The sequence below is a fragment of the Sylvia atricapilla genome, chromosome 14 (assembly GCF_009819655.1).
Source record: "Sylvia atricapilla isolate bSylAtr1 chromosome 14, bSylAtr1.pri, whole genome shotgun sequence".
Classification (NCBI taxonomy): Eukaryota; Metazoa; Chordata; class Aves; order Passeriformes; family Sylviidae; genus Sylvia; species Sylvia atricapilla.
In genome coordinates this window covers 17,507,642-17,534,399 of record NC_089153.1, presented here as the reverse complement: position 1 = coordinate 17,534,399, position 26,758 = coordinate 17,507,642, and the positions used below count along the sequence as shown (strand labels likewise).

The window sequence follows — 26,758 nt, the reverse complement described above, 5'->3', positions numbered from 1 at the left end:
CAGAGCTCTTACTACATAAGTTAAAGTTTCTTTTCCCCACCTTGAGGAACTTGGAATTTTCTGACAGATAAAAAATGATGTAACAAGATGCCTGGATCCTGTCTGGGCATTGAATCTCCCTGTGAACTCCTGGATCCCTTATTCTGGAATCCCCACTGTCAATTTGGGTCCCCAGGCTTCAGCATTAAACAAATATTTATACATTCATAGTTAATAGCAAAACAGGAGATGTCATGACTTCCTTTTTCTGCCAGGTATTATATCCCTGAGTGCTTTAATTACAGAATCATGGAATATCCTGGGCTGGAAGGGACCCTCAAAGATCATCAGTCCAACTCCTGGACACCCCAACAACCCCCCTCTGTCCCTGAGAGCATTATCCAAACCCTCCTGGGGCTTAGAATGGCCTGCCTTGGCTTTGTCTGAAAACTCCTGTTCTAGGAGCTGTCAGACGAAGAAAATGCTGCCTGAATTTCAGTCAATGAAATGAATTTGCTGGGCTTTTCCCTTGACTTTCAGTTTACAGTGTTATTTCCCCACCCCCAGCAGTGGAACACGGCCCAAGCTCCGCTGATGGTGGAGTTCAGAGTTACAACATCCCCAGAAATGAGTGCAGAGCCAGGGAAGAGCCCAACCTGCAGCTGGCTCCTCCAGCTGGGTGCTGGCAGGTTTATCTCACTGGCAGGTTTATATCATTGTCAGGTTTATATCAGTGTCAGGTTTATCTCAATGTCAGGTTTATCTCAATGTCAGATTGAGCTCAGTGTCAGGTTTATCTCACTGTCAGGTTCATATCAATGTCAGGTTTATCTCAATGCCAGGTTTATCTCAATATCAGGTTTATATCAATGTCGGATTTATATCAATATCAGGTTTCTCTCAATATCAGATTTATATGAATGTCACGTTTATATCAATGTCAGATTGATCAAAGATTGATCTCAGTGTCAGGTTTATATCAAGGTCAGGTTTATATCAATATCAGGTTTCTCTCAATGTCAGATTTATATGAATGTCAGGTTTATATCAATGTCAGACTGATCTCAGTGCCAGGTTTCTGTCAGTGTGAGGTTTCTGAGGGGAGCAATGGGTTGATCCCAACTTTGGAGCAGCACTGAACCATCTCCCTGTGCATGCCCTGGGAAGAACCTCCTCTGTTCTTGTGCCAGAGAGGATTGAGAACTCTAATTCTGCAATAAATCCATCACAAATACCAATTCCTTTTTGGATCCCAGCCCCACATTCACCGAGCACCTACAAAGATTTGCAGAAGCATCTCCTGGATTTAAGCACCATTGACTCTACAGAGTCATTGACTGTAGAAAATGAGATTTGGTTCTTAAACCCCTTTGGAAATGTCACACCTCGCTTTGCCTTTCTTTAAAAATCCTTCTGCAAGACCCTTCTGGCTCTTCCTGTTCTTTTTATTCCTCTGGGGTTGTCTCCAAGCCCAGGAGTTTGTGCAGAGATCCCCAAAGCTCTGGGAGTCACTCACTGAGGTGCTGGGGCAGAGGGCAGCAGCCCCAAGAGGTGAAATCCCCTTTTCCCCTTCTCTCAGGGGGCACCAGCTCCTGCCCCACGTCTGCCCCCAGCCCACATCCTGCAGCTCTGAGCTGGAATTTGAGGAATTTCATCAGCCTGAGCTTGATGAGGTCAGGCCTCAGTGATGCTGCTGCCCACCTTCCTGCCCTCTCCACCCAAGGATGGGGACATTCCAGCAGCTCCTCCTGGCCCAGCCGCTCCAGTGCCACCAAAATCAAATCCATCACTGGCCTGTCCAGCTGTCTGCTTTTTGGTAGAAGTGGGATACATTTTCTCCTTGTGGCATTTTGTATTTTTCTCGAGGCTGGAGCTTGGTTCAGTGATTCCATGGAGTGGCTTAATGGGATGTTTTTCTTGAAAATTCATTGGTACACCAATATTGCACGGTATTTCCTGGCGAATTCCTTTAAATGACTGAAGTATAGATTAAGAATTATAGAATAATATATAGGATTACAGATAAGGAGTGGTGTTCTCTTCTCAGTGCTACTGCATTAAAAATCCTGGGAATAAAAGTTGATCTTTGGCATTAATCTGCTAATGGACATCAATGGAAAACCAGCCAAGTGCTGAAGGGAATTCCATAGAAAGGAATCATACAGATGATACACTTTTTATAATTATTAATTTTCTCTAACTTATATGGGGGTTTTTGTTTTGTTTTGTTTTGTTTTGTTTTCCTGGATTGGGCTGATTTATTTGTCGTTTCACAAAACAAAAAAGATGTTCCTTCCTTCCTAAGAAAGGAAACCTGTTGTCAAATGGGCCTTTTCTGCCAAAAAGGAGTTTTTGCTCGGTGTTAAAGTAAAGCCAAGCCAGGCTTTGCACGTTCTCTGTCACTGTCATATGGGAAGCAGCACAAGAAGATGGGGAGAAGCTGCTCCCCTCCAAATTTCCCCTTCAGAATCAATGAGCTCATAGTGGAAAACCAGGCTGTCATCAAAAGAGCTTTTCACAATCTCTGTGTTTTAAGATTTAAAAATTCCTCTGATGGATCACAGCAAACCATCCCAGCGTGGAAGTTCCACGCAGAGGTGTCTGTGCTCCAGGACTGCTTTTTGGGATTCTTGGCATCAGGTTTGGGCACTCCACGTGTCCTGGGACAAGAGCTGAGCCGAGGGAATTAGGAAGGCTTGATGCAAACACACACCGAAAATGTGCATTTGTTTGTGTTAATAATAATTATTAGGAGTTTATTTGTATTAATTAGGAAGTGTTCGTGTTTCAGAAGTGAGCAGGCGCTTGAAGACCTTTGTTGAGCTCTGCATTAGTCACTGTGACTAAAGAGAAGTGCATCCCTGGGAGCAGAGAAGGGATGAGGAGCTGAGAAGGAGCAGGAAATGTGCAAATCAATCCCCTCCTGCCCTCATTTGTACCTGTGCCCGAACCCAGCTCCCACATCTCCTGTCCCTGCTGGTTTGCTGCTGTGGGTTATCCCAAAAGGGGGTTTTGGAGACTGCAAATTGTCCTAAATGGGAGCAGCTTTGTGCCGAAGCTGGGCTCAGGCTGGGCTCCTCCTGCCCTGTGCCCGGGGCTGAATTTCCAGCGGGAGGAGAGAGCTCACTGCCCCTGAGCCTCCTCCTGCTCCTCTGGCCAAACGGGCTCCTGGGCTGGGGACAGGGACGTGAGCTGGGAAATGGTGCCCGGGCTCCTCTGGGCTGCCCTCACAGGCAATCGGGGCAGGAGGGGACAGCTCTGTCCCATGGAACGCTTTGGATCCCTTTGGAAGAGCCCTTTGGAGCCCCACCTGCTCCATCCCACCCTGACCCACATCTCAGGTGAGCGGCTGTGTGTCAGGAGTGGAGCCACAGCCCCCTCGGAGCCAGGCTCAGCCCTGGGGATGGGACAGGAGCAGTGACAGGTTTCCCTGCCCGGAGCCAGATTTGGGATTAGGGATGTGACAGGAGCAGTTTTCCCTGCCCGGAGCCAGGTTCAGCCCTATGGATGTGACAGGAGCAGTGTCCCTGTGCCCGGAGCCCGGGGATGTGACAAGAGCAGTTTTCCCTTTGCCCGGAGCCCGGGGATGTGACAGGAACAGTGTCCCTTTGCCCGGAGCCAGGTTGGTGTGACAGGAGCAGTGTCCCTTTGCCCGGAGCCCGGGGATGTGACAGGAGCAGTGTCCCTGTGCCCGGAGCCCGGGGATGTGACAGGAGCAGTGTCCCCTGTGCCCGGAGCCCGGGGATGTGACAGGAGCAGTGTCCCTGTGCCCGGAGCCAGGTTGATGTGACAGGAGCAGTTTTCCCTTTGCCCGGAGTCCTGGGATGTGACAGGAGCAGTGTCCCTGTGCCCGGAGCCTCTCCCCAGCCCCATCCCTGTGCCCGCAGCCCCACCCGGGGCCGGCCGTGCCCGGAGCTCCGGCACAGGGAATTCCCGTGTTTGAGGAGCAGGTTGGGCACTCCGGGCTGGGCACCGAGTCACCGGGGCCAGCCGGGAATGCAGAGCCCGGGGCTGTGTCCTGTGCCGTGGGAAGGAGTCCCAGCCCAGCTGCCGGAGGGGAGCAGGATCCCATTTGAGCCGAGTTTTTGTCTGTCCCCAACCTGGAGGGACAGCACACAGGGAATGGTCCCACTGCAGAGGACAGGGATTCGGGCAGGAATTGTTCCCTGGCAGGGTGGGGACACCCTGACCTTGCTGCCAAAGTGCCCAGAGCTGCTGTGGCTGCCCCTGGATCCCTGGCAGTGCCCTGGATCCCTGGCAGTGTCCCTGGATCCCTGGCAGTGCCCTGGATCCCTGGCAGTGCCCCAGACCAGGCTGGACACTGGGGTTTGGAGGTGTCCCTGCCATGGCTGGGGTGGAATGAGATGATTTTTAAGGTCCCTTCCAACCCAAACCGTTCTGGGATTCTATAACAAAGGAACAGGCACCAACCCTCCATCCTTGGGCTCTGGCACTGTAATTGCTGCACTGTGGGAATGCTGCTCCTGGGATCGAGTTAATTCTCCATTAATTTCTGAACGGGTCAGGCTGAGTTGCAGTGTATCTTGGTTTGCCTGGCAAATCATGAGAATTGTATTCAATTACTTCACAAACAATAAAAAAAAAGAAATCTTTCCTCATTTTCAAAGGCCATGTGGAACACGAGGCTTTTCTTGTGCCTGAGGTCTAAAAGGAACATCAAGTTCAGATTATATTTTAAAAACTGCAGCATAATAATGTGCAAATATCAGGTATCTCTAAGATAGAACTAATTGTTTATTTTTGGTTGACTTAAGTCTCAATTCGTAGAACAAACACGACTCGAAACCAGCAATTAAAAATTAATATTCCCTTTCCTTCTGATTGATGTGGGAGCTGGGATTAGAGGTCATGTAATTATCTCTCTCGTGCTTATCAGGTAGAAAGAGTTTTAGTTTATTGAACTTTCTCTTTCTGTCTTCATTCTGTGATTCCCATCAGCCACTTTTGGAAGTTTATTTGGTCTCTCTTCACCCTTCCTCTGTGATGAAGAGACCAAAGGAGAGGCAGAAAACCAGCGAGGGAAAGGGAATGACTCTGGCAAACCATTAAAGGTCGTTTTACAATCTCAAAATTTCATTTCCTCCTCGAAGTTTACCTGGGACTCCCAAATATATTTTTTTTTTCTCTCGTTGTAGCTGTGGCCCAATGTCAAATGGGAACTGGGGCCACGTGTTGCAATCCTGTGGTTATGTGGTGGCAGGGAGCGTTTATAAGGCTCCCCTGTCCCCTGCAGACTTTGGGAACAGACCTTGGCTTCCTTCACAGCCCAGAGCCAACCTCCAGCTGCAGCCAGAGGCTCCCCAGGGAACGGTGAGAGCTCCTTTCTTCTTTACTCAGCTGTCAGGTAAAACGGATAAAAACTGAACATTATTTCTTCAGGGCTGGATTGAAAAAGTTCTTGGGACGTTTTCCTCAGGGCACCGTTTATATCCTCATAAAGTTTAGCACACTCTGTACACGTGTAAATACTGCTGGAGCTGGAACCTGTGTCACCAGGCAAGGATAACACTTTTATTGGACCAGGATTGATGTTTCTGGGCTGGGAGTGCTGCCAAACTCCTTTTTTTTTTCTTGTTTTTATGGCTGTTGTGTTCCACTGGCCTGGCTCTGCCTGGCAATGGGACTGCCTCTGGGGAGCTGCAGAGGTTCCTCCCTGCCAGGAATCGTTTGGAGATTCTCAGTGAAGGAACTGGGGCTCAGTCCCAGGGCAGTGGGGACATGGAGGGGACACCAAGGGACACTGCCCCTGTGCCCCTGCCCTCAGGTGAGACCTCACCTGCACAGCCCTGGGCTCTCCAACATCTGCAGCAGCTGCAGCCGCTGGAGAGAGTCCAGAGGAGCCACGGAGAGAGAGGAGCTCCCAGAGAGCCTCAGGTCCCAGGGATGCAGGCTGGAGAGCTGGGGGTGCTCACCTGGAGAGGACAAGCTCCAGGGAGAGCTCAGAGCCCTGCCAGGGGCTGAAGGGGCTCCAGGAGAGCTGCAGAGGGACTGGGGACAAGGAATAGAGGGACAGGAGCCAGGGAATGGCTTCTCACTGCCAGAGGGCAGGGCTGGATGGGATTTTGGGCAGGAATTGTTCCCTGGGAGGGTGGGGATGGGATTCCCAGAGCATGTGGCTGCCCCTGGAGCCCTGGCAGTGCCCAAGGCCAGGCTGGACATTGGGGTTTGGAGCAGCCTGGGACAGCGGGAGGTGTCCCTGCCATGGCTGGGGCGGCACTGGATGGGCTTTAAGGTCTTTTCAACCCAAATTGTTCCATGATTCTGTGATTCCCTGAACATTTGGAGCTGGAATATTCTCATTTCTGAAGTGCTCGGGCACTCACTGGTGTTGTTCAGAAATTGAGTTTATTTCTGATTAATTTCCCAATAAAATACTGACATGAGGGAATGGGTGCTCTCATTTCATCAAAAATTTCATCTCTTCTCATCAAAAATCTGAATCATGAAGCTTCTCCCTCAAAGCAGGAGAAATTTTCTGATTTGGAGGTTTTAATTGTGATGAATGGAGGAGAAGACACAAGTCCCACTGCTGTCCCCCAGCCTGAGCTGCTGTTTTGGTGTTTTGATGCTCAGTTTCAGGTTTATGAAGTGTGGTGATGAATTTCATGTTCCTGTGACAGAAACCAGCAGCTTTCAGAAAGTTGCCAAATGAATCTTTCTGTTGGAAATTCCAGCTAATCCTGCCTGAAAACCAAGAGTGTGATGAAGCAGTGCACTGCTAATAGGAGATTACATATTTTAGAGCTTTATTTTTTTTTCCAACCGAAATGATTCTGTAATTTCTGTTCAATAATAACTGGCTTTTCCCTGAGCCTCGTGCTCCTCTCTGAGCACAGCAGGAGCTGCTGCCTCTCCTGGACATTCTCCAGAGAGAATTTAGAATTTAGGAGCTACTTTATTGTAGAATTTAGAAGCTACTTTATCGTAGCTCCTGGTCCCACGAAGAGCTGGGTAAAAATCCAAAGGGCTTTGGATGATTTGTGACCAGGATTTAGGTGCTCAGAACAGCAGGAGCTGCACACTGATTTGCACACTCTGCCCTCAAGGAATCAGGAGATTTCCTCCCCCTTTCATTACAAAAAGAGTGGATTGGGAGGAGAAAACAACTCAAACCACTTAATTTTGTGTTTTTTCACCTGCATTCAGCTTCCCACTGCAGTTAGAATAGATATCCACCATCTCAATCTTGAAGAGATCCTATATCTGTTAATTTGGTTTAAAGAGGTCTGGAAGTGCATCTAAATAACTGCTATAAAAGTTTTTATGCAAGTTATGACAATATTTGGCAAAGGTGTTGGGTGTTTTATGGAGAATTCTGCTGGTATTTGGAACAAATTCAGGACAAATATCCATTGATGTGTCAGACTCGCAGCAGCAATGATCTGCACTCCCTGCAGGCAGAGCTGTGGCTCTGGATCCAGGGGGAATTTTGCCTGAAATGGTTCCCAGACTCAGCCTGTGAGAGCTCAGGGGACACCAGAAGTAGGAGTGGAACTGGAGCAGTCAGGGAAGTGCTGGCACCAGCTCTGCACTGGGAATTGGCCCTGCTGTCCCTGGGTCAGGCACGATGGATGCAAAACCCAGAGAAACCCTTCAGCGGCTCCTTGGGTTTATCCACAACCTTTTGCCTGTTTAAATGGAGCTGCTGAGGAGCTGAGCCCAACTCAGCCTTTGGATGGATGGAACTCGATGCCATTGACCCTTTAGGTCATGGGGAATGATGGAATCACTGAGGCTGGAAAGAGCTTTGGGATCACTGAGCCCCAGCTGTGCCAGCCCCAGCTCTGGGTGCCACCTCCAGGAATTCCTGGGACACCTCCAGACCTCCCTGCTCCTTCCAGCCAGAGCCTTTCCCATGGAATTGGCCTCACTGGACCAAGCAGCGCTTTTCCTGCAGAGGGAATATTTAACAAGGCACCAGCCCAGACCCACTCACACAATTCCCTCTGAGGGATTCCTCCTCTCATCTGCCTTGGCACGAGAATCCCACGTGGATCAAAAGCACAGCTCCAGCTCCAGCACAAACCTGAGATTTCATTTTTATGGGTCCCAGAGTTCTCAGAACGGGAAAATGTTCCTCAGCTCTCTGGGACTGAATTTGTGTCCTTGTCACCCTGCCCAGCCCCAGCCTGACTTTGGAGCACACTCAGCCAGCCTCAGTGAAGTTTAATTATGTTTTTTTTTTTTTTTTTTTTTTTCCCCTACAGATGTCTCACCTCCTCTGTGCCTTACTCTCCTTGCTTTCCTTTGCTGCCCTCCTGGAAAGTGCCCAGTGGAAACTGCAGGAAAATGGTGAGGAAGTCTCTACTTAGTCACACCTGAAACTTTGGAATTATAACTGTGGCCACTAGCACAGAATTTGTTAACTCCAGGATCCTAGGCCAAGGATATATGTTTATTTGTTTGACAATAATTAATTGGAGTTAATGGGAAAATATTTAAAAGTCCTGAAATGTCTTCCAACAGCAGGTTGGCAATATTTGTATTAGCAAATTGTTTTATTTCCTATTCCTTCTCCTCGTGTTCAAACTCTCAGTCACACAGCCTGAATGTAAAAACTGTGACTTAGGGAACAGCCCTGAAAATAAAACAAGGGAAGAATTAATTGTGAAAAAGAAAGTCTGTTTCTGAGTATAACCTAGAAATAGTTTATCAGCTTCTCTGGTAAAGAACTCAAATGTAAATCCATTCCTAAAAATACAGGGTAGGTGATAAACAATTCTTTTGAATAATTTATCAGAAAATTGGGTTAATTCAGATTGTCCTCTCATTCTTTCCCCCATATCTTTACATTAAAAGGAATATTTATCCTGGGGCTTCCCTGGGAGGGATTTGATGCTGAAAACAGCAAATCTGTCAGTGAACATTGAGAGTAAACTTTGACTTTGAAGATTCCCTTTGCCTCTGTCCAGAGGGACTTTGGGAAACTTCCAAACTTCCCAGAGCTGAGTATTTTCTGCCAGTTTAGATTCCATATTTTGGAGGTTTCCCAGTGCTTCTCCTTCTTGGAGCCCCCTGGGATTCACCCGGAGCTCAGTGGGGATGGAGCTGAAGGCAAAGGCTCAGTCCAAACTCCCCCTGGTCCCTGTGTCACAACAGGACACGGAGTAAAGCTGTTTGACTGCAGTCAGGGGGCAGCAGAAATCAGAAGGTTTATTTACAGTTCATTCAGCCCTTTTATAACCTGCTGCACTAAAAGGCACATTGTTGGTCCATAGGGCTGACACCTCTGCCATTGGCTCAGTGACAGAGATAGCAAACAGCTCCTGTTGTCATGGAATATTGTTTACACAAGGCTGTTTGGGGAAAATAAAAACTGTTAAAAAGTTTTCCTGGGGAAGAGCTCAGCAATTCTCAGGCTCAGAAAACATCACTCCTGATTCTCCCCTTGCCATTCCCAGTGTTTGTCATCGAATCCCAGTGGGACGCCAAGGCCCCTGCCAGCACCGTGGAGCTGACCTGTGACACCTCTGAGGAGGCAGTTTACTGGGAAAAGGGCTTGGATTGGAAGAGGGAAGGGAAAACTGTGACTGCTGCAGTGAAGGAGAGCCCAGACGCCGGCAACTACAGCTGCTGGAGCCAGGAGAGCAAAGAACTGCTCAGCTCCAAACTCCTCCTCATCACCAGACTCGACTCCCAGGGGAAGATGATGAGGTGGATCCTGAAAAGCTTTAAAGGTACGGCCCTAAAATGTTTGGATTGGCTCTGGGAGCACCTGGGAAATGTCCTTGCAAAGGGATTCTCTCCAAAAGCTCTGCTGACAGTGGCAGGAAAATCACCTCTGCTGTGGCTCTGGGCAGTGCAGCTGATGAGCAGCACAGGAATTGGCTGCCACGGGATTTATTTGGGATTCTCTAGGATAGGGTGGAGGGATGGGAGGAATTGGTTGGGAAAAACAGAGACAGGACCCAGGGCAGGGCTGGAGCTGTGCCAGGGCAGGTTCAGGTTGGATTTTGGGGAAGGTTCTTCCCCCAGAGGGTGCTGGCACTGCCCAGGCTCCCCAGGGAATGGGCATGAGGCTGCCAGAGCTCCAGGAGAGCTGGGACAGCGCCCCAGGGATGCCCAGGGTGGGATTTGGGGGTCTGGGCAGTTGGACTCCATCATCCTTGTGGGTGTCTCCCAGCTCAGGAGACTCCAGAAATCTGAGATTTGGCAGAACCAGGGCCTGACCCAGGTTTGAAGTGCTCTCATTTGGGCCTCACTCATCTGAGTCTCATATTTGAGTCGCTCATGGCACTGCCAGGGAACCTGTGAACTCCTGAATTGTTTCTCTCTGCCTTGGCCATCTGGTCAAAGAAGAGTAAATAACTCCTCCTTTTCTTTCTTTCTCTGTCCAGAACCCAAGGATACGTTTCTGAAGTGTGAGGCAAAGAATTACTCTGGAGTTTTCACATGTTCCTGGATGACAGAAAATAATAGTCCCGATGTGAAGTTCACCCTCAGAAGCCTGAACGAGTAAGAGCTTTTGTACTTCCCTCCAGAGCCCCAGAGAGCAGCCCTTGGGGTTACTCTGGGTAGGATTTTAGGCTGTTAGGGACATGCAGATGGGGGGAGATCCCTTTTTTCCGAGTCTGAACATCCCCAAAATGTTTTGAGTCATTTCTGGGCCAAAGTTAACTTCATAAGGGCACGGAAGTGGCTCAGAAATGAATAAAGCCTTGCAAAAGGAAAGAGTCCAAGAGGACTGGAGTAGCCACTGGGTAACTTAAGCAATAGCAAAACAGTTTGTGGAGGGCAGAGGGGAAGTGGAGCCAGGGCAGAAAGAACCACAGCTCCCAGTGCAGAGGGGAGTGGGAGGCTGCCCCAGTGCAGAGACCTGACCCTGACCAGGCTGTGCTGAGGAACCCTGCAGGAACCTGCAGGGAAATGGGTGCTGGGAACCCTGGGGGGATTTCCTGCCTCCCACTGCTCCTGGGGGGGTTCTCCAGAGCGGGGAGTGCTCCAGCAAAGGTCACTCCAGCCTGCTGAAGGAGAAACAGCTGCCGAGGGGTTCAGGGGGCTGAGAGCAGGAACTGAGGTTTCTGCAGTGATTTGGGAGCTTTTGGTGTTTGTTTCCCAAGGGAGACTCCTCAGCCCTTGTCTCTTCAGCAGGGTTGGGGAGAGGGCAAAGGGGCTGAGGAGGAAAGTGGAGCTGCCATGGGATGGTGGAAAGGAGAGATCCTGGTTTAGGTTTAACTATTAATCCCCTCTGCTGAGGCTGGGATTTGACACCAACACATCCCCCAGGGAATGGGACAGCTCCCACTGACCCTTTGCTGCAGCAGACAAACCAAAACCTTTCCTCCCCAAAGACACGACCTTGGCTGCTCCGGCAGCACATTCCCAGGGCCAGGCAGCATTCCCAGCGCTCTCCCTGCTCTGTTGCAGCCCCCAGGGAGACGTGTCCTGCAGCAGCCCCGTGGCTCTCCCCAAGGGGGCCCTGACCACCTTCACAGCCCAGTGCCACAAGCAGAACTTCTGTCCCTTTGCTGAGGAGCACCAGCCCATTGACATGGTCCTGGAGGTCATCGATGAGGTGGAATATGAGAACTGCACCAGCAGCTTCTTCCTCAGGGACATCAGTGAGTAGCCCAGGGCTGGGGGTTGATGCTGAGCTTGGGTTTGCTGCTGCCGGTGGAGGAATCCCTGGGAATCCCTGCCCTGGGAATCCCTGCCCTGTGCCCTGTAAATGTCCACCAGGGCCCACTTACAGGAACAGGGGATGCCAGGCCAGGGGAGGAGGAGGAAGTGAAGCAGCAGCACTTTCCTGGCGTGTGACCTCCAGTGCCCTGACACCCACAGCTCCCTGAATGTCCCCAAAGGATGGACGTGGTCGGGAGGGAAGGAATAACCCAGCTGGGAACTGGCTCAGGCTGTGGATGTGTCCCTCCTCCCCCATTCCTGGATGGGCAGCTTCACAGAAAGGGACTCAGAGGGCTCTGAGATGTGGCCACAGGGCTCAGGAAAATGAGGCAGCATCCTGAAGAAGCAGAGGTTTTCCTAAATGCATTCATGGTCAGCAGATGATGGAGACATCCCTGTGTGTCCAGCAGAGCCCTCCAGGCCAAAAAAAAAGAGGATCTTATCCAAATTGAGTCTGGGAATGTGCTTAAATTTCCATAAAAACACCCGAGGCAGTTTTTACACCTCAAGTCTACTCCTCTCTTACCCCGAGGCTCCCAAAGCTCATTGCCATAAACCCACCACCAGTGACACCCCAAGATCTGCCAGGAAGGTGTCAATATGAATTAATTCTCTGTTCTCTCTTGCAGTAAAGCCTGACCCCCCCCAGTGCCAGTACATGGCCAGCAATGGAACAGTGACCTGGACATACCCCAGGACCTGGAGCACCCCAAACTCCTACTTCCCTTTGACTTTCAAGGTCAAAGTTAAAAGCACAAAGAGATACAGAAAGGTAGAAACACAACCTTTGAGACACTTTTTTTTTTTTTAATTTTTTTTCTTGAGGAGTATAAGGTCCATGGGCAGGAAGATCCCTGAGGCAGCTGAGGACAGAAAATCCTGTCCAGCATTGCATCCTTGTGTTTACTAATCCATGAGGAGGCTGTGCAGGGAAAATCATGTGGGAAAATCCCAATTTCCAAACCCAGAAGCCCTGGATCTGTGACACCAATTTCCTCGTGTGTTATTCACACCTAAGTAGCTCAGACTTGGGAGGTGAATTGGAAATAAGAGATCAGGGACTCACCTGGAAACATTTCTAGGGAGACTCTGCTCTTTCCCCCTCGATTCCCAGTTAATTCATGGAATTAATTAACTGTGAGAGGGTTAAATCCCCAAATTGCTCCCGGACATACAAGAGCCTGGCTTGGGAAAGAACTGGGACCCTGCCCCAGTGCTGCCCTTCCTCGGCAGACAGCTGGAATTTTCTCCCACTTTTCCCGGGGATTGAATCCAAGCCCCGGGGAATGTTTCCTGCTGGGGACGGGATCCAGCCCGGGCCAGCAGATGGGGCTCAGTCCCTGAGTTTGGGGAGGCAATCTGTGGGGCTGGGGATGCTCCTTGTGCCACCACCAGCCCCCGGGGGGAGTTCACCCATCCTGAGCAGGAGCAGCTCCTGCTTTTGAGGGTCCCCGAGCTGGGAGAAGGAGGAAAAAGAGAAAAAAAAACCCCAGATAAACAAAAAACTCCTTTATTTAATGAGAGTTTAGGTTTGAAGTTTGGGGTTTGGATGATTTATAACACCAAACTCAGTGGGTTTGGGTAATTTACCCCTCAGGGGGTTTGGATCTCTTTGGGACATCCCTTCAGTGGGTTTGGGTCCATTAGAGCACCAAACTCAGTGGGTTTGGGTCACTTTGGGACACTGCTCTCAGTGGGGCTGGGGTCATTTAGAACACCAAGTTCAGTGGGTTTTGGATCATTTACACCCTCAGTGGGTTTGGGTGAATTTGGGTCACTTTGGGACATCCTTCAGTGGGTTTGGGTCCATTAGAACACCAAACTCAGTGGGTTTGGGTCACTTTGGGACATCCTTCAGTGGGTTTGGGTCACTGGGAACACCAAACTCAGTGGGTTTGGGTCCTTCAGAACACCAAACTCAGTGGGTTTGGGTCCTTTATATCCTCAGTGAGTTTGAGTCACTTTGGGACATCCTTCAGTAGGTTTGGGTCCTTTAGAACACCACACTCAGTGGGTTTAGGTCACTTTGGGACATCCCTAAAGTGGGTTTGGGTCACTTTGGGACATCCTTCAGTGGGTTTGGGTCACTGGGAACACCAAACTCCGTGGGTTTAGGTCACTTTGGGACATCCTTCAGTGGGTTTGGGTCACTGGGAACACCAAACTCAGTGGGTTTGGGTCCTTTAGAACACCAAACTCAGTGGGTTTGGGTCGTTTACACCCTCAGTGAGTTTGGGTCCCTTTGGGACATCCCCTCAGTGGGTTTGGGTTCTTTAGAACACCAAACTCAGTGGGTTTGGGTCCTTTAGAACACCAAACTCAGTGAGTTTGAGTCCTTTAGAACACCAAAGCCAGCGTCCCTGCGCTCCCCAGCTGTCCCTGCTGAGCTCCAGCCCTCCCAGGCCCCAGCCCCGTGGGTGCAGTTGGAGCCTCTGGGGCCGGGTGACCCTCGCTGCTGCTCTGGTGGGTGCCGCCCCTGTCACAGGCTGAAGGAGCTGTCCCTGTCCCCAGGTGTATGACACTGAGGAGCAGTCCGTGCAGCTGCCAGCCCCGGGGCCAGCAGAGGTGTGGGTGCAGGCCAGGGACTGCTGCTACCTGTCCTCCTGGAGCGAGTGGTCCTCCCCCTGCAGGTAAGGACACACCTGGGGGGCTGCAGCTCCTCTGGGGACAGCCACGGGACCCCTGAATGGACAGGTACATTGAATTTCTGCTGTTCACAGATAACCGGGGAGGGGGGCAGAGCTCTCCTAGAGAAAGCAAGGAATGGATGAGCACATGGACAGAAGCACAACCGGAAGGAAAGTTCCCATTTGAGATCATTAAGAAGCCATAATTTTTATCTTGTTGTACCTGGTGAATGTGATCCTGATTTTGGCAGCTCCCAAAAACCATCATGTTACATTAACATGATTTCCAAAAGTTGCTGGCAGCTATTTTCATATGTCCTCCATATTATTATTATTATTATTATTATTATTATTATTATTATTATTATTAAGCCTTTATTTATTCCATATTTATTTATTTCATATGTATTTATTTGTTATTTATTTAGCTATGTAATATTTATTTATTTATGATCTATTTATGATTCTATTTATTTATTCCTGTATTTATTTATTGACTTGCAAGGCCAGTGGGTGGCAGTTGCTCTTCAAACCCCTGCACGGGATGACTTAATTTGGAAAGTCACTTCCTGAAAGGACTATTTGAATATTCCATTATTTAATAGTCCCTTCCTTTGTTTATTTAATATTTATTTGTATTTATTTCTGTGGCACTGGCACAGCAAGCCTTGGCTGCCTGAGAGGCTGGGTGTGGAGTGTCCATCCTCATCCTCCAGGCTGCTGGAGGGAAGGAGGAATTGCAGCTGCAGGGCCCTGGGGACGTTTGCTGCTGCCCTGGGCCAGCTCCCTGTGCCCACTGGGAGCACTGGGAGCACTGGGAGCACTGGTGTGAAGGCAGCTCTGAGCCTCCTCTCAGCCCTCAGGAACATGAACTGGGAGCACAAGGTTTTTGTGACCCCTTTCCTCATGGTTTTCCATGACCCAGCTGTGCCCAGGGCACCTCCTGCAGGGGAATTGGGGATTTCACGGCAATGAGATGAATTCTGAATTCCACAGGAAGCCCCCAAGGGCCCCAGGGAATTGGGAATGTTCATGATCTCATGAAATCCCAGTTTTTGGGAATGTTCACGATCTCATGAAATCAGATGTTTGGAATAGAGATTTTTATAGCCCACGAGTGTGTTGACAGAAGCTCAGGGAAAACTCCTGCTCTGAGCTGTGACAGAGGGAGGGCCCAGCTCCGAGAGGGAGCAGAAGCACGAGTTAAAACCTTGATGTTTTTCATGGAATCCTGGAATTGTTTGGCTTGGGAGGACCTTAAAGCTCATTTGTTCCACCCCTCCCACTGTCCCAGGGAGCTCAGGGCTCCATCCAACCCGGCCCTGGCCACTTCCAGGGACGGATCCTTTGTCCAAACACCGAGCCCTGACTGCCAGGACTCAAAATACTCTGAAATATCCTCGAGGATTCAGGCCTTAAACCTCTGACACAGAATCACTGACATTAAAATCCTTCATTCCATGCTTCCTTTTTCCCAGCCTTACAATGGGTGGGGATTTAAGATATTAAACATGGAAAATGTGTGAAGTATCTGATATTTCAGAAAACTGCTGATAATGTATTTACAAGTCCTGTTAGTATTTATTAATATTAAGTTGACACGTCTTATTTTGGCTCTAAAGGCAACTTATGTGCTGGTTTACAAAGAAGCTAAGAATAAACACACTCAAAACAAGAAAATTTGGTTTCTTTGTGATCTTTTAAGAACGGTTTGTGTCACTCTTGACTTTTGTACCAGAGGATCAGACACTATTTCCATCTCAATGTCTGCAGGGCAGATTAATTATTCCTAATTAATAACACCAAATTCCCAGCCTGTAAAACTGCCCAGGATGAGCCAGGCAAGGGCCCAGGGTGTGACAGCAGGATCTGCTGAGCCCTGGCTGCAGGAGAGCAGAACTCTGGGCTCCTTTGTGCTCTCCAGCTTTGAACTGAGCCCACCCAGCCCAGACCTCGAGGGCCCTGAGGTTCCTGCCTGGTTTGAACCTTGGCACCCCTGAAACCAGCCCCTGGAACCTCTCCTGAGCTCAGCCAGGAATATTCAGCCAAATTTGGTATTCTCACTAAGCCCAAACTGATCTTTGCCTTCAGAATGTGGCTTTCTGTGCCACGAAATGAGAGAGGCTCCTGCAGGGAATTGGGGCATCCAGGGGCTGAGTTTATTCAGGAAAATAACGAAGCTCAGCTCAGAACTACCCCTTTCCCTGCAGGAACCAGCTCATTGTCAGCTGGCTGCTCTCTCAAGGTTGGCTGTGCTCCCCAGTTTTCCATTTCCAGGACATTCCATGGATCCAAGTGCCTGGGAAGGGCTCCTCTGGGAGTTGTCAGGCTCCCACCTTGGTCTAGATTGGATAAAAAGCAAAAAAAATTCACTGTGGTGGCTCCACACACAGGAGATAACTTCCTGACACACTCCATCCATCCAAGAACATCAGAATTGATGTGTCAGTCACTCCTTGGGCTTCTCCCCCTCCATTCCTCTCCTTGTTACACCATAAATAATCCGGAATCCTCTGGGTAATTGGCAAATGCACAGACTCAGCTACACAATGTACAAAAATTATCTCCACCCCCCCCAAAAAAAAACACCCACCTCAACCTTTAGATTGCAAAATCCAAGCTTCTGACATAAAATTTTAGCTCCGATTTATTCCTGAGAGAGGAGAGGTGTTGTCTGTATAAAAACAAGATTTTTTTCTGACATAAAATTTCAGATCCAATTTATTCCCGAGAGAGGAGAGTGGCTGACTGTATAAATCCCAGATTTTTCTGGAGCTTTTCCCAAGCCCCACCGTTTCCTGGGAAGGGGCAGCTCCTGCAGCTTTCTATTCACGCCCATCACTCAACCCCTGGTTTTGGCTGCCACACCTCCCTAAAGCTGCTCTGAGCAGAGCCTGACTAATTCCCCCCGGGGCTTTCTGTGGGTGCTGCTCAGCTCAAGGAATGCTCGACAGCTAAAGACTCGGTGCCCCTAATGAGACATTAATTGGTCGCTGTGGGGATTTGCTGTTCTCCAAGAGCTGGGCGAGTGGGCACTTGCTGGGAGCAGAAAAGGGAGGAAGGCTGCTGCTGAATGAGGGGTTCTAGGTGAGAACACAGATTTCGGGTCTGAGTGGTTCATATCCACCCCTTCTCCCTCCCACCCCTCTTCTTCGTGAGTTGTGGCTTCTCTTGTAGAAAGGTTTTATTCCTAATAAAGGGAAAACCAGCGCACGTCCTCCAGCCTTGTTGTGAGCCATGAAAGAACCTCGAGACCCTTCTCGAAATGTCAGTTTGATTGCCTTTGGTGGGACAGGAGATGGCAGAGTCACTCCAAAGCCCTGGGAGCTGCATCTTCAGGCGGGTTCAGACCCGTCCTGGCCAAAGCCCGTTCCGTGGAGGCGTTAAGGCATCAGTGTTGTGTTTTTGTGAGGAATCCACTCGGAGCCATCAGTGACACCGAGGGAGGATCCCCAAGAGATCCTGCAGGACGCCCCAAGAGATCAGGAGGCACAAAGGAGAACAAGGATCAGCTCCGGGCTCGGCTCAGCGCCTTGGCTTTGGTTTTCATTTCTGAAACGACACACGAGACCTTCGGCAGGGGTGGCTCAAGGCTCCTTTGATGTCCCTCAGGGATGTCACCTTCCCCGGGCAAACAGCCCAGGTTTGGCAGCCCTCGGCTCCCAAACCTGCCTTGAGCAAGACTTCAAAGGTGCTGTGATTGCACCTGGGTGGACAACCGTGAGCCAGCCAAGCCTAATGGGCTGGGGACAAATCTGGCTGGGAGGGGACATCCCACCGTGACCCTCCTGGTGACAACATGAGGCTTTTACCTCCTGGTGACAAAGTGGTTTGGGTGTTTTTTGACCTGTTCCACGTGCTCTTGGTGGATGCCCCGCTTGGGAGGTTCTCCACGGACGGGTGGGAGCAGGTTCCTCCTCTGGAATGCAGCCAGGGAACATCCTCCCATGCACTTGACTAATGACCTGCTGCAGCAGCATTTTTGGCATCCCAGCGGTGCTCCAACCAGGGCTCCAGGACTAAAAGCAGTTTAAACTTTTGGAATAAATAATAATTGGGAAAATGTTCTTACTCTCAGAAAAACGCACACTAATGTTTTATCACATATAACATCGTGAAATTGCTTTTTTGTCTTCAAAAGATCAACTTGGAGGGATAAAAATTTGGAAAAAAACCCAAGATATAATGGCAAATGTAGAAAATTCTGGGAGTTCCACAATTAACTTACAGGTATTCATGGCTTTGCTGATGGGGCCAAAATTGCACTCACAACTCTTCAGAATAAACAATTTATTTACCATATTTACCCTAAATTTCAGATCGAGCTCAGCAATTAGGCCTTACTGACCCAGCTTTGGGAAGTTCCTGCACACATCCAAACATTTGTTTTCCAATGAGTATTTTTTCCACAGGAGCTCACATCACTCCACTGTGGTGTTTTACTGCCCACATTTGCTCCATCAAAGGTTAGTTTATGAGGCCAGAAACACCCCGAGGTCCCTGAAAATGCCCGGAACATTTGGCATTCCGCAGTGGGAATGCAGAAGCAGTTCCATTGGAATGGGCTCCGGAGGTGACCTGCTGCCCACGCCCTCGGTGGCCCCTTTAGGTCAGCCCCATTTCAGTATCTCCAGTGATCTCTGTGGGTGAACTGTCTCCATGGTTGACTCCTCTCGTTGTGAAATTTGTTTTGCTCCCGTCTAATTGGGATTTCTCTCCCTGCAATTTGCTCTGTCGCCTCTTCCTTTCACTCTGTGAGCCCCAGGAGGGCTCTGGCTCCATTTTCCTGTCACCAACGAGGTTTTTCCTCCTTCTCCAAATGGAGCCAACCCCTTCTCCCAAGTTTTCCTCCTGTTTCACCCCCCTCAACACTTGGTGCTCCCTCAGGGGCTCTGACCCAGCGTTTCAGTGCCTTTCCCTGCCAGGGAGGCCGGAATTGTCCCAGAACAGCAGCTCTGTGACACCTGGGGAATGATGGACTGAAATTCAAGGGCAGAGCTGGAAAATCGTCTCACATGAACAGAGCAGGGTGCAGAGAGAGGTTTGTGTTCCCTGAGAGGGATGGGATCCATGGGATGGGTGAGGTGGGATGGGATCCATGGGGTGGGGTGGATGGGATGGGATCCATGGGGTGGGGTGGGATGGGATCCATGGGGTGGGTAGGATGGGATGGATGCTGGGGCTGCATCCCACAGGACACTGGGCTGAGCCCTTTCCTCATTCCGGGCTCAGGAGCTGGCTGGATCTGTCAGGCTGCAGTTTTACAGGACATCCCTGAGAGCTGCGTGTGCTCAAAACTCTTGAGACCAGGAGGAACTTCCTGATGGTTTGGGGTTTTGCTCCTCTTGCCTAATTGCTCATAATTGTCCATCAGCCAGGGACGTGTCCTGAATACTCCCTGTGAGTTCCTGCATGTGCCCTGGCAGGCTTTGCTCCAGAAAATCTCCCCAGAGCACAAAGTCACCGACAGCCCCGAGCAGGGGGATCCAGAGGGATCCACCCTGCCTTTTGTCCTCTCAGCCTCACAGGAACACACGTCCAAATTCAGGAAAAAGAAAAAAGAAATTAGAACTAAACTACTGAAGGGCATTCAAAAAATAAAGTTCCGGCCCTCCGGCTCCAACCAGATCTTTGCCCATCCTGGAATTTGGATTTGATGGCATTTATGTTTTTCATCCTGTTAAATAAAGGAGAAATGAAACCTTTATTAATTATCTATATTCTTTTAAGACAAGATTATTCCTTACCCCTCTTGGGCTGGGTTAGAGGGGCCCAAGGCTCACCTGACCTATTGAGATCTTTTCTGCAGGAGCTTTCAGACCCTTGTTTTACTGGGACAAACACCTCTGACCCCAATCCTGCACTGCACCCTGCAGTGAGGGAAGGTGATCACTGAAACACTGGGAATTGTGGGAATCCTGTGGGAATTGTGGTGGTGTGCAGGGATTTTTTCCTGCTGGGATTTTTTTCACATTTAGATGGCAAATCACTGAGAAGAGAAAGCAATTCTGGGAAGGGTGGTTTGAACCCAAACTCTCACCTCCAAACCCCACATTAGTTTGGATTTATGAAAATGAAGCCTCAGCCCTGAGTGTCCCCAGGGCTCTGTCACAAAGGACAGAAATTCCTGCCTTTTGGTTAAGTCACCACCAAAGGCAGGATTTGTTGAAGGAATCCCTCCTGTTGTGCTGGGCACAGGGAAGAGGGAGCAGAGGAATCTCCTCCTGTGTCCATGGCTGGGCAGAGCTCAGGGAATCCTCTCCTGTCCTGGCCAGGCACTGCCCTGGGGTGTCTTTGTGCTTCTCCCCCAAATCATTGGTCCTGATCCCAAACTGGGGACACTGGACAGGAAAAGGGACGCTGGGGGATGCTCTGGGCTGGCTTTGGAGGGCTCTGAGCAGAACACAGATTTCCCAGAGCAGCTGAAGGGCTCAGCACAGCCCCAGCCAGAGCTGGGACCAGCCCCCAAACGCCCAAAAGAATAAGAACGGAGCTTTTATGGGATGGAGATTTTGGCAAACACCCAGGCAGGATTATTCCTGCCTGGGAACTGCGTTCAGCTGGAGTCCCCACGGCAGGAACAGAGCCCCAGGCCTGAGTCAGAGCCTGCTGCTGGGGCTGGAACAGTTAATTGGGCTTTGGGCTGAGGTTGGGTTTGGGCACGGACCATCCCTGCTCCATCAACACCCAGCTCAGGACACATCCTATTGACTCTGGGCAACACCGCCCCTAATTACCTGCAGAGGGATTTCATCACCGGCTCCTGGCTATAAACGGCTCCCGGAGCTCCATGGGGACACCGGGGACACGGCAGGGACCCGAGGGTGGCACTGGCACAGCCCAGGCTGGCGTTTGCCATGAAGGTCACCGTGGTGCTCCTGGCGCTGGCAGCTCTGTGCTTGGCCCGTGAGTATCTCCCCTCTGCCCCTGGGAGGGTCTCAGTGTTCTCTGCGCCGGGTGGGAGGGAGAAAATCGGATTTTTTCTGTTGAAAATCGGAATTTTCTGTTGAAAATCGGAATTTTCTGTTTAAAATCTTGTTATTTGTCACCATAATAAATGTGTGTCCCCAGCTGGGGCTGGGCTGGGTGGAAGCTGCTCCTTGCTGGGTGGAGCTCAGAGCTGTGTTCTGGGACTCAAAAGAACTGTGACGCCTCAGAACCACCCGGTTTTAGTGATTTATCTTTTAAATTTTGAGCTGAGAAGGGAGCTGGGAGCTGCTGAGTTTCTCCCCCTGCCAAACTGACCAAGCAGGGGACAGCTGATGGTGTTCAGGTCGCATTAAACAGCTGAGAATCACATCTTTTTAACCTTATAATCGTATTTTTCCAGGCTGCAGAAAGATTTGAGGGACAGGTTGTTCTAAAAAAAAATAAGGATCTGGGAGGAATTTCTTCAGCCTTTATTTGGCAATTTCATTTTTACTAAAAACTTGCAGTAAAAATATATTTTTAGGGAAAAAATAAGTGCATCTAAAATAACTGAAAGGCTCCACAGCTCTGCAGGTAGTGCAGAGGCTTAAAAGCATTATGAACATTAAAGAAGCAAAATAATGAAAATGTTAAATGCAAGATTATGAAACAAAAGGATCTTTTGAGTAGCTCTGGAGAGGTTGCTTTGAAATTTACCTCAACCCCAAAATTCTTATGAAAAAACAGCAGTTTAAATGAAATGTGATGGAAATAATTCATTCAGTGTTTCATTAACTGCAGGCAAATAAAGAAATATTCTTTCCATTCGAATTCCAGGAAATCTCTTCCTTGAACTTTCTGGTTTATCTTGTCTGCTTGAAAACTTCATGAATCAACACTTTCTGAGCCACACCTTTTCTGCATTCACAGTGTGCAGAGTGGCTCCTGAAAGGTTACCAGAGGAAAAAAAAATAAATAACACCTAAATGTTTGGGGAGAAGAGGAATAAATCCAACCCAATTCCAGAATAATGAAATCTCAGTCAAACTCTCTGGTGACAGAGATGGAAACTTGACCTGCAGCTTCATTTCTGCTCATTTTCTTTACACTAAACTGTATTTGGTGTGAGGATGTAAACAGGTTTAGGAAAGGAAGGTTTTGTGGAAAGTTTAACCTTAGAAGATCCAAAAAACGCACCAAATTTTTTCCAAAAGATGATTGTTAGAGTTCTGCTCCAGAACGCATTTGGGAAGTTTAACTTTTAAAGATCAAAAAATCCCAAATTTAATAATAATAATAATAATAAAACCAAAAAAAGTGCTAGAGCTCTGCTACAGAACAAATTCCTGCTCCTTCTGCACAGAAATCTGTCCCTGGGAGCCCCAGGGTGATGACTGTGGGACAGCAGAGGGACAAACACATTCCTAAGGAAAGTCAGAAATGTGTCAGCGGCGTGGAGCCGCGCCAAGGAGCTGATTACTTTGTGGGAGGTGTAATTAGCAGTGTTTGGAAGGAGCTCCCTGAAGCCCCACCTGAGCACTGGGCTCTGCTCGAGAGGAATGTGGTCAAAATAGGAGCCAGCCAGCTTAAAATCCATATTGAAACAAGGGGAACGCTTCCTAAAGCGGGATTAGGAGCCGAGTTGTGTTATCGTTGTTATTTAATATGGTGATTTAATCCTCATTATTGACAGAAAACACCCCAAGGAAAGGGATGTGGTTTGCTCACAGCCACACACAGCTCTGGATAAACTCAGGAATTAAATCATGCTCAACCCCCAGTTAATTCTGGGCATTAAACACAAAATAAGATGATGAACATGAAATATAATATTGACTCGTGGGTTGTCAGCGGGTTTGTGGTGAACAATGGCTCCGTTCCCTCCTCCAGCAAAGGCTCTTCCAGCAGGTGACACAAGTTTCCGAGGTAAATAATGCCCCAAAATCCACTTGTTCAATAGGTTCTGACACTTTGGGCCTCATTAAACACCACAAAGCCCCAAATGTCAGCATTGACATTTCAGGAGGTGAAAGGTTCGGTGTTGCTCAGTGAAGTGATCCTGGTTTGCACCTGAGTGCTCATTAACTGTGGCTTTTCATTTTCTTGTCTGTGATCCAGTTTCCACTGCAGATGCTGCCCCACGGGATGAGGTGAGTGATTTCTTTTGTCCTGGATAAAAGTATATAACATGAGGTAAAAAAAAAAAAATATGATATAATAACATGAGGTCAGAAAAGAAGCATGTTAAATTAAACGCTGCAAATTTATTGAAATATTCATGATTTCTGTTATGCCTCACTAGCTGTGCTGCTCCAAGGCATGCCCCAAAATTCAATATATTCATGATTTCTCTGATGCCTCAAAAGCAGCAATGCTCCAAAGCATGCCCCAAAATTCGATATATTCATGATTTCTCTGATGCCTCAAAAGCAGCAATGCTCCAAAGCATGGCCCAAAATTTGATATATTCATGATTTCTCTGATGCCTCAAAAGCAGCAATGCTCCAAAGCATGGCCCAAAATTTGATATATTCATGATTTCTCTGGTGCCTCACTAGCTGTGCTGCTCCAAAGCACAGCCCAAAATTCAGTATATTCATGATTTCTCTGGTGCCTCAGTAGCTGTGCTGCTCCAAAGCACGGCCCAAAATTTGATATATTCATGATTTCTGTGACACCTCAAAAGCTGTGCTGCTCCAAAGCACGGCCCAAAATTTGATATATCCGTGATTTCTGTGACACCTGGCTGGCTGTGCTGCTCCAGTGGCCCAAAATTCAATATATTCATGATTTCTGTGATGCCTCAAAAGCTGCGCTGCTCCAAAGCATGGCCCAAAATTCGATATATCCATGATTTCTGTGACGCCTGGCTGGCTGTGCTGCTCCAGTGGCCCAAAACTCGATGTGTCCACGATTTCTGTGGGTGGAGGATGTGAGACTGGAGGCTGCCCTCGTTGCAGGTGGACTGCAGTGAGTACAGGAGGCTGGAGAGGGGCCGGCCCATCTACTGCGAGAGGCTCTACCAGCCCTTCTGCGGCTCCGACGGCAAAACCTACAACAACAAATGCTCCTTCTGCAAGGCTGTGCTGTGAGTACTGAGCTGCCCTGAGGGAGCCAGCCCTGGGGTGGGCTGATTAGCTGGCATTTTAGCTGGGATTTCCAACTCCATAAAAATGCTGGGCTTTTTTTTTTTTTTTTTTTTTGTTTTTTTTGGGTTGTTGTTTCTCTGCTCCTTTGCTTTAGCTTTACACGATAATTGTTCCTCCCACGGATAACGTCCCACTGATCTAAAAAAATAAATGATGGTGGTATTGGGGTGAGAACTCCCTGTTCTGGCAGGAAGTGTAAAACAGGGAACTAAAAAAATGACCTGGATATTCAGGTCTGAAATTCCTATTCTGGCAGGAATTGTGAAGTTGGACACTAAAAAAAAATTACTATTCTTCCTATTCTGGCAGGAATTATAAAATAGGGAGCTAAAAATGACCCAAATGTTTCTGTGAGGAAATCGCAGCAGTCACTGCAAAGTTGAACACTAAAAAGTTATTCCTATTTGTGTGAGGAACTTGCTGCAGGGACTGTAAGATTTAGGCACTAAAAATGACCCTGATATTCGTGTGAGCAGTTTCCTATTCCAGCAGAAACGGGAATTTTGGGCAGGGAAGAGTCCAATGAACAACACAGGCCTGACAAAATCCCTGCACCCACCTCGGGCCACATAGAAATTCACAAGTGGTCCTGGCAATGATAAAACACATAATTTTGCAAGGAAAGCTGTTTGCAGATCAGTGCCCTCAGGGAAAGTTTATGGTGTTTCCTCCATTGGCAAAGGGTTTTAGAGGATTTTGGTGCACCAGGTTGATGCCTTGAGAGGCTGCCTAGGACAGAAACTGGACAGAGTTAAAGGAAAAGGAGGAATTTATGAAAAGGCCTTCGAAGGACACACCTTGGGCAGTGCAAGAGCCTGGCCAAGGCTGCACCCGAGATGGACCCTGAGTCAGGAGTTTTCACACTTTGATAAGTTTTGGTCCATTCACACATTGGGGTTCATTGTCCCATTCCAGCTCCGGGTGATGCAGTCCCATCCTCCCAGATTTCTCCCCTTAACTCGATGTGGTTTATAAGTTTTTGGGCCTGAAGCTGCAGTGGTGCCCTTGGTTGTGGGGCTGGAAAAGGATTGTTTTGTGTCACTGAGCTGTGGGGAGAACTGGCTCACACTTTCTATGGAGTTATGCACCAACGCAGTGCAGAACCGGGAAAATACGATATTTAAACCTTAAGGCATCGCTCCCAAGGTGAAGCTTTCCGTGTGCCATGTCCATTTTTCCCTGGCAGGAGGAGCAGAGGAGCGCTGCACATGAAGCAGGCGGGAGCGTGCTGAGAGAGCTCCGCTGGCGGCGCTGAGAACTGCCCGCGCCGTGCCCGGGATTCCCGGGATTCCCTGAGCGCCGTGCCCGGGATTCCCGGGATTCCCTGCTCACCGTGCCCGGGATTCCCTGAGCGCTGTTCTCTGGATTCCCTGAGCGCCGTGCCCGGGATTCCCTGAGCGCCGTGCCCGGGATTCCCTGAGCGCCGTGCCCGGGATTCCCTGAGCTCAGTGCCCGGGATTCCCTGAGCGCCGTGCCCGGGATTCCCTGAGCGCCGTGCCCGGGATTCCCTGAGCGCCGTTCCCCTGGAAAACCTGAGCGCCGTGCCCGGGATTCCCTGAGCGCTGTTCTCCGGGATTCCCTGAGCGCTGTTCTTCGGGATTCCCTGAGCGCTGTTCTCCGGGATTCCCTGAGCGCTGTTCTCCTGGATAACCTGAGCGCAGTGCCCGGGATTCCCTGAGCGCTGTTCTCGGGATAACCCTGAGCTCTGTTCTCCTGGATTCCCTGCTCACTATATCCCGGGATTCCCTCCGTCCTGCCGTGCCAGTCGCAGCCCGAGCAGAATTCCCGGCTCTGCTCCCTCTCCCTGCTCCAGAGCTGACACTTGTGTCCTCGCAGCAGAACTGTTCCTGGGGGTTTACACCAGCCCTTCGCTATTTGACTGCATTTAACACTCCGAAGTGAAATCCTCTGACAATGCCCAAAGTCTCTCCCCTTTGCTTATCAAATGTTTTCTTTCCTTTACCCAGAAACTTCAGCAGATTTTTTTTTTCTCCACAAAGGGTTCAGCTTTCCCTTTGATTCTCCCAGTTTTGTAGCTGAATTTTATATGCTTCTTTTTCACCCCTCTCTGTAGAATTCTGGTTCTTGTACCTTGTTCAGTGACTCAGTGTGCTTGTTCATTAAAATAAACCTTCACTCTTGTTTTGTCCGTGGTGAACTTCCTAGAGAATTTATTGCATCCATTACAAACAACTATTTCCCAAATTACAGAAAACTGTGGTGGAGCAGGGGCTGACTCCGGAGGTAAAAATCCAAAGCCTGGGATACAAAAGCTGTATAAAAAAATAACCCACAAACAGTCTGCTGGGTGATGAACCAGCCTTGTTACCCAGTCCCTTGGGGTTTGCATCAAACATGACTATAAAATGCTGAGGAAATTGTCATTTCTGCTGGGACCCACCCAAACAAAGTGATTAAAACATGACTTCAGTACAGATCTGTGTAACACTG

At 49.1% G+C, this 26,758-nt stretch overlaps 2 protein-coding genes across 2 annotated transcripts; both read left to right on the top strand.

The window, feature by feature from the left end:
- The first annotated feature begins 8,207 nt into the window (after window positions 1–8,207).
- On the top strand, window positions 8,208–14,256 carry IL12B (interleukin 12B). Its single transcript, XM_066328835.1, has 6 exons — window positions 8,208–8,292; window positions 9,402–9,677; window positions 10,338–10,455; window positions 11,368–11,561; window positions 12,252–12,394; window positions 14,134–14,256. The coding sequence occupies exons 1-6, from the start codon at window positions 8,208–8,210 to the stop codon at window positions 14,254–14,256; spliced, it is 939 nt and encodes a 312-aa protein (XP_066184932.1).
- A 6,850-nt stretch (window positions 14,257–21,106) lies between these two features.
- Window positions 21,107–25,539, top strand: SPINK9 (serine peptidase inhibitor Kazal type 9). The gene is made up of 4 exons (XM_066328834.1): window positions 21,107–21,155; window positions 23,277–23,308; window positions 24,119–24,246; window positions 25,494–25,539. Exons 1-4 carry the CDS (start codon window positions 21,107–21,109, stop codon window positions 25,537–25,539), a joined length of 255 nt encoding a protein of 84 aa, XP_066184931.1.
- The last annotated feature ends 1,219 nt before the right edge of the window (window positions 25,540–26,758 follow it).

Bases quoted from the DNA above. Each gene is read 5' to 3' on its own strand.
- SPINK9 (XM_066328834.1), top strand. From the start codon at position 21,107: ATGAAGGTCACCGTGGTGCTCCTGGCGCTGGCAGCTCTGTGCTTGGCC. The intron at 23,309-24,118 runs GTGAGTGATTTC...CCCTCGTTGCAG, and splicing joins ATGCTGCCCCACGGGATGAG to GTGGACTGCAGTGAGTACAG. The intron at 24,247-25,493 runs GTGAGTACTGAG...TTTCCCTGGCAG, and splicing joins TCCTTCTGCAAGGCTGTGCT to GAGGAGCAGAGGAGCGCTGC.
- IL12B (XM_066328835.1), top strand. From the start codon at position 8,208: ATGTCTCACCTCCTCTGTGCCTTACTCTCCTTGCTTTCCTTTGCTGCC. The intron at 9,678-10,337 runs GTACGGCCCTAA...TTCTCTGTCCAG, and splicing joins GATCCTGAAAAGCTTTAAAG to AACCCAAGGATACGTTTCTG. The intron at 10,456-11,367 runs GTAAGAGCTTTT...GCTCTGTTGCAG, and splicing joins ACCCTCAGAAGCCTGAACGA to CCCCCAGGGAGACGTGTCCT.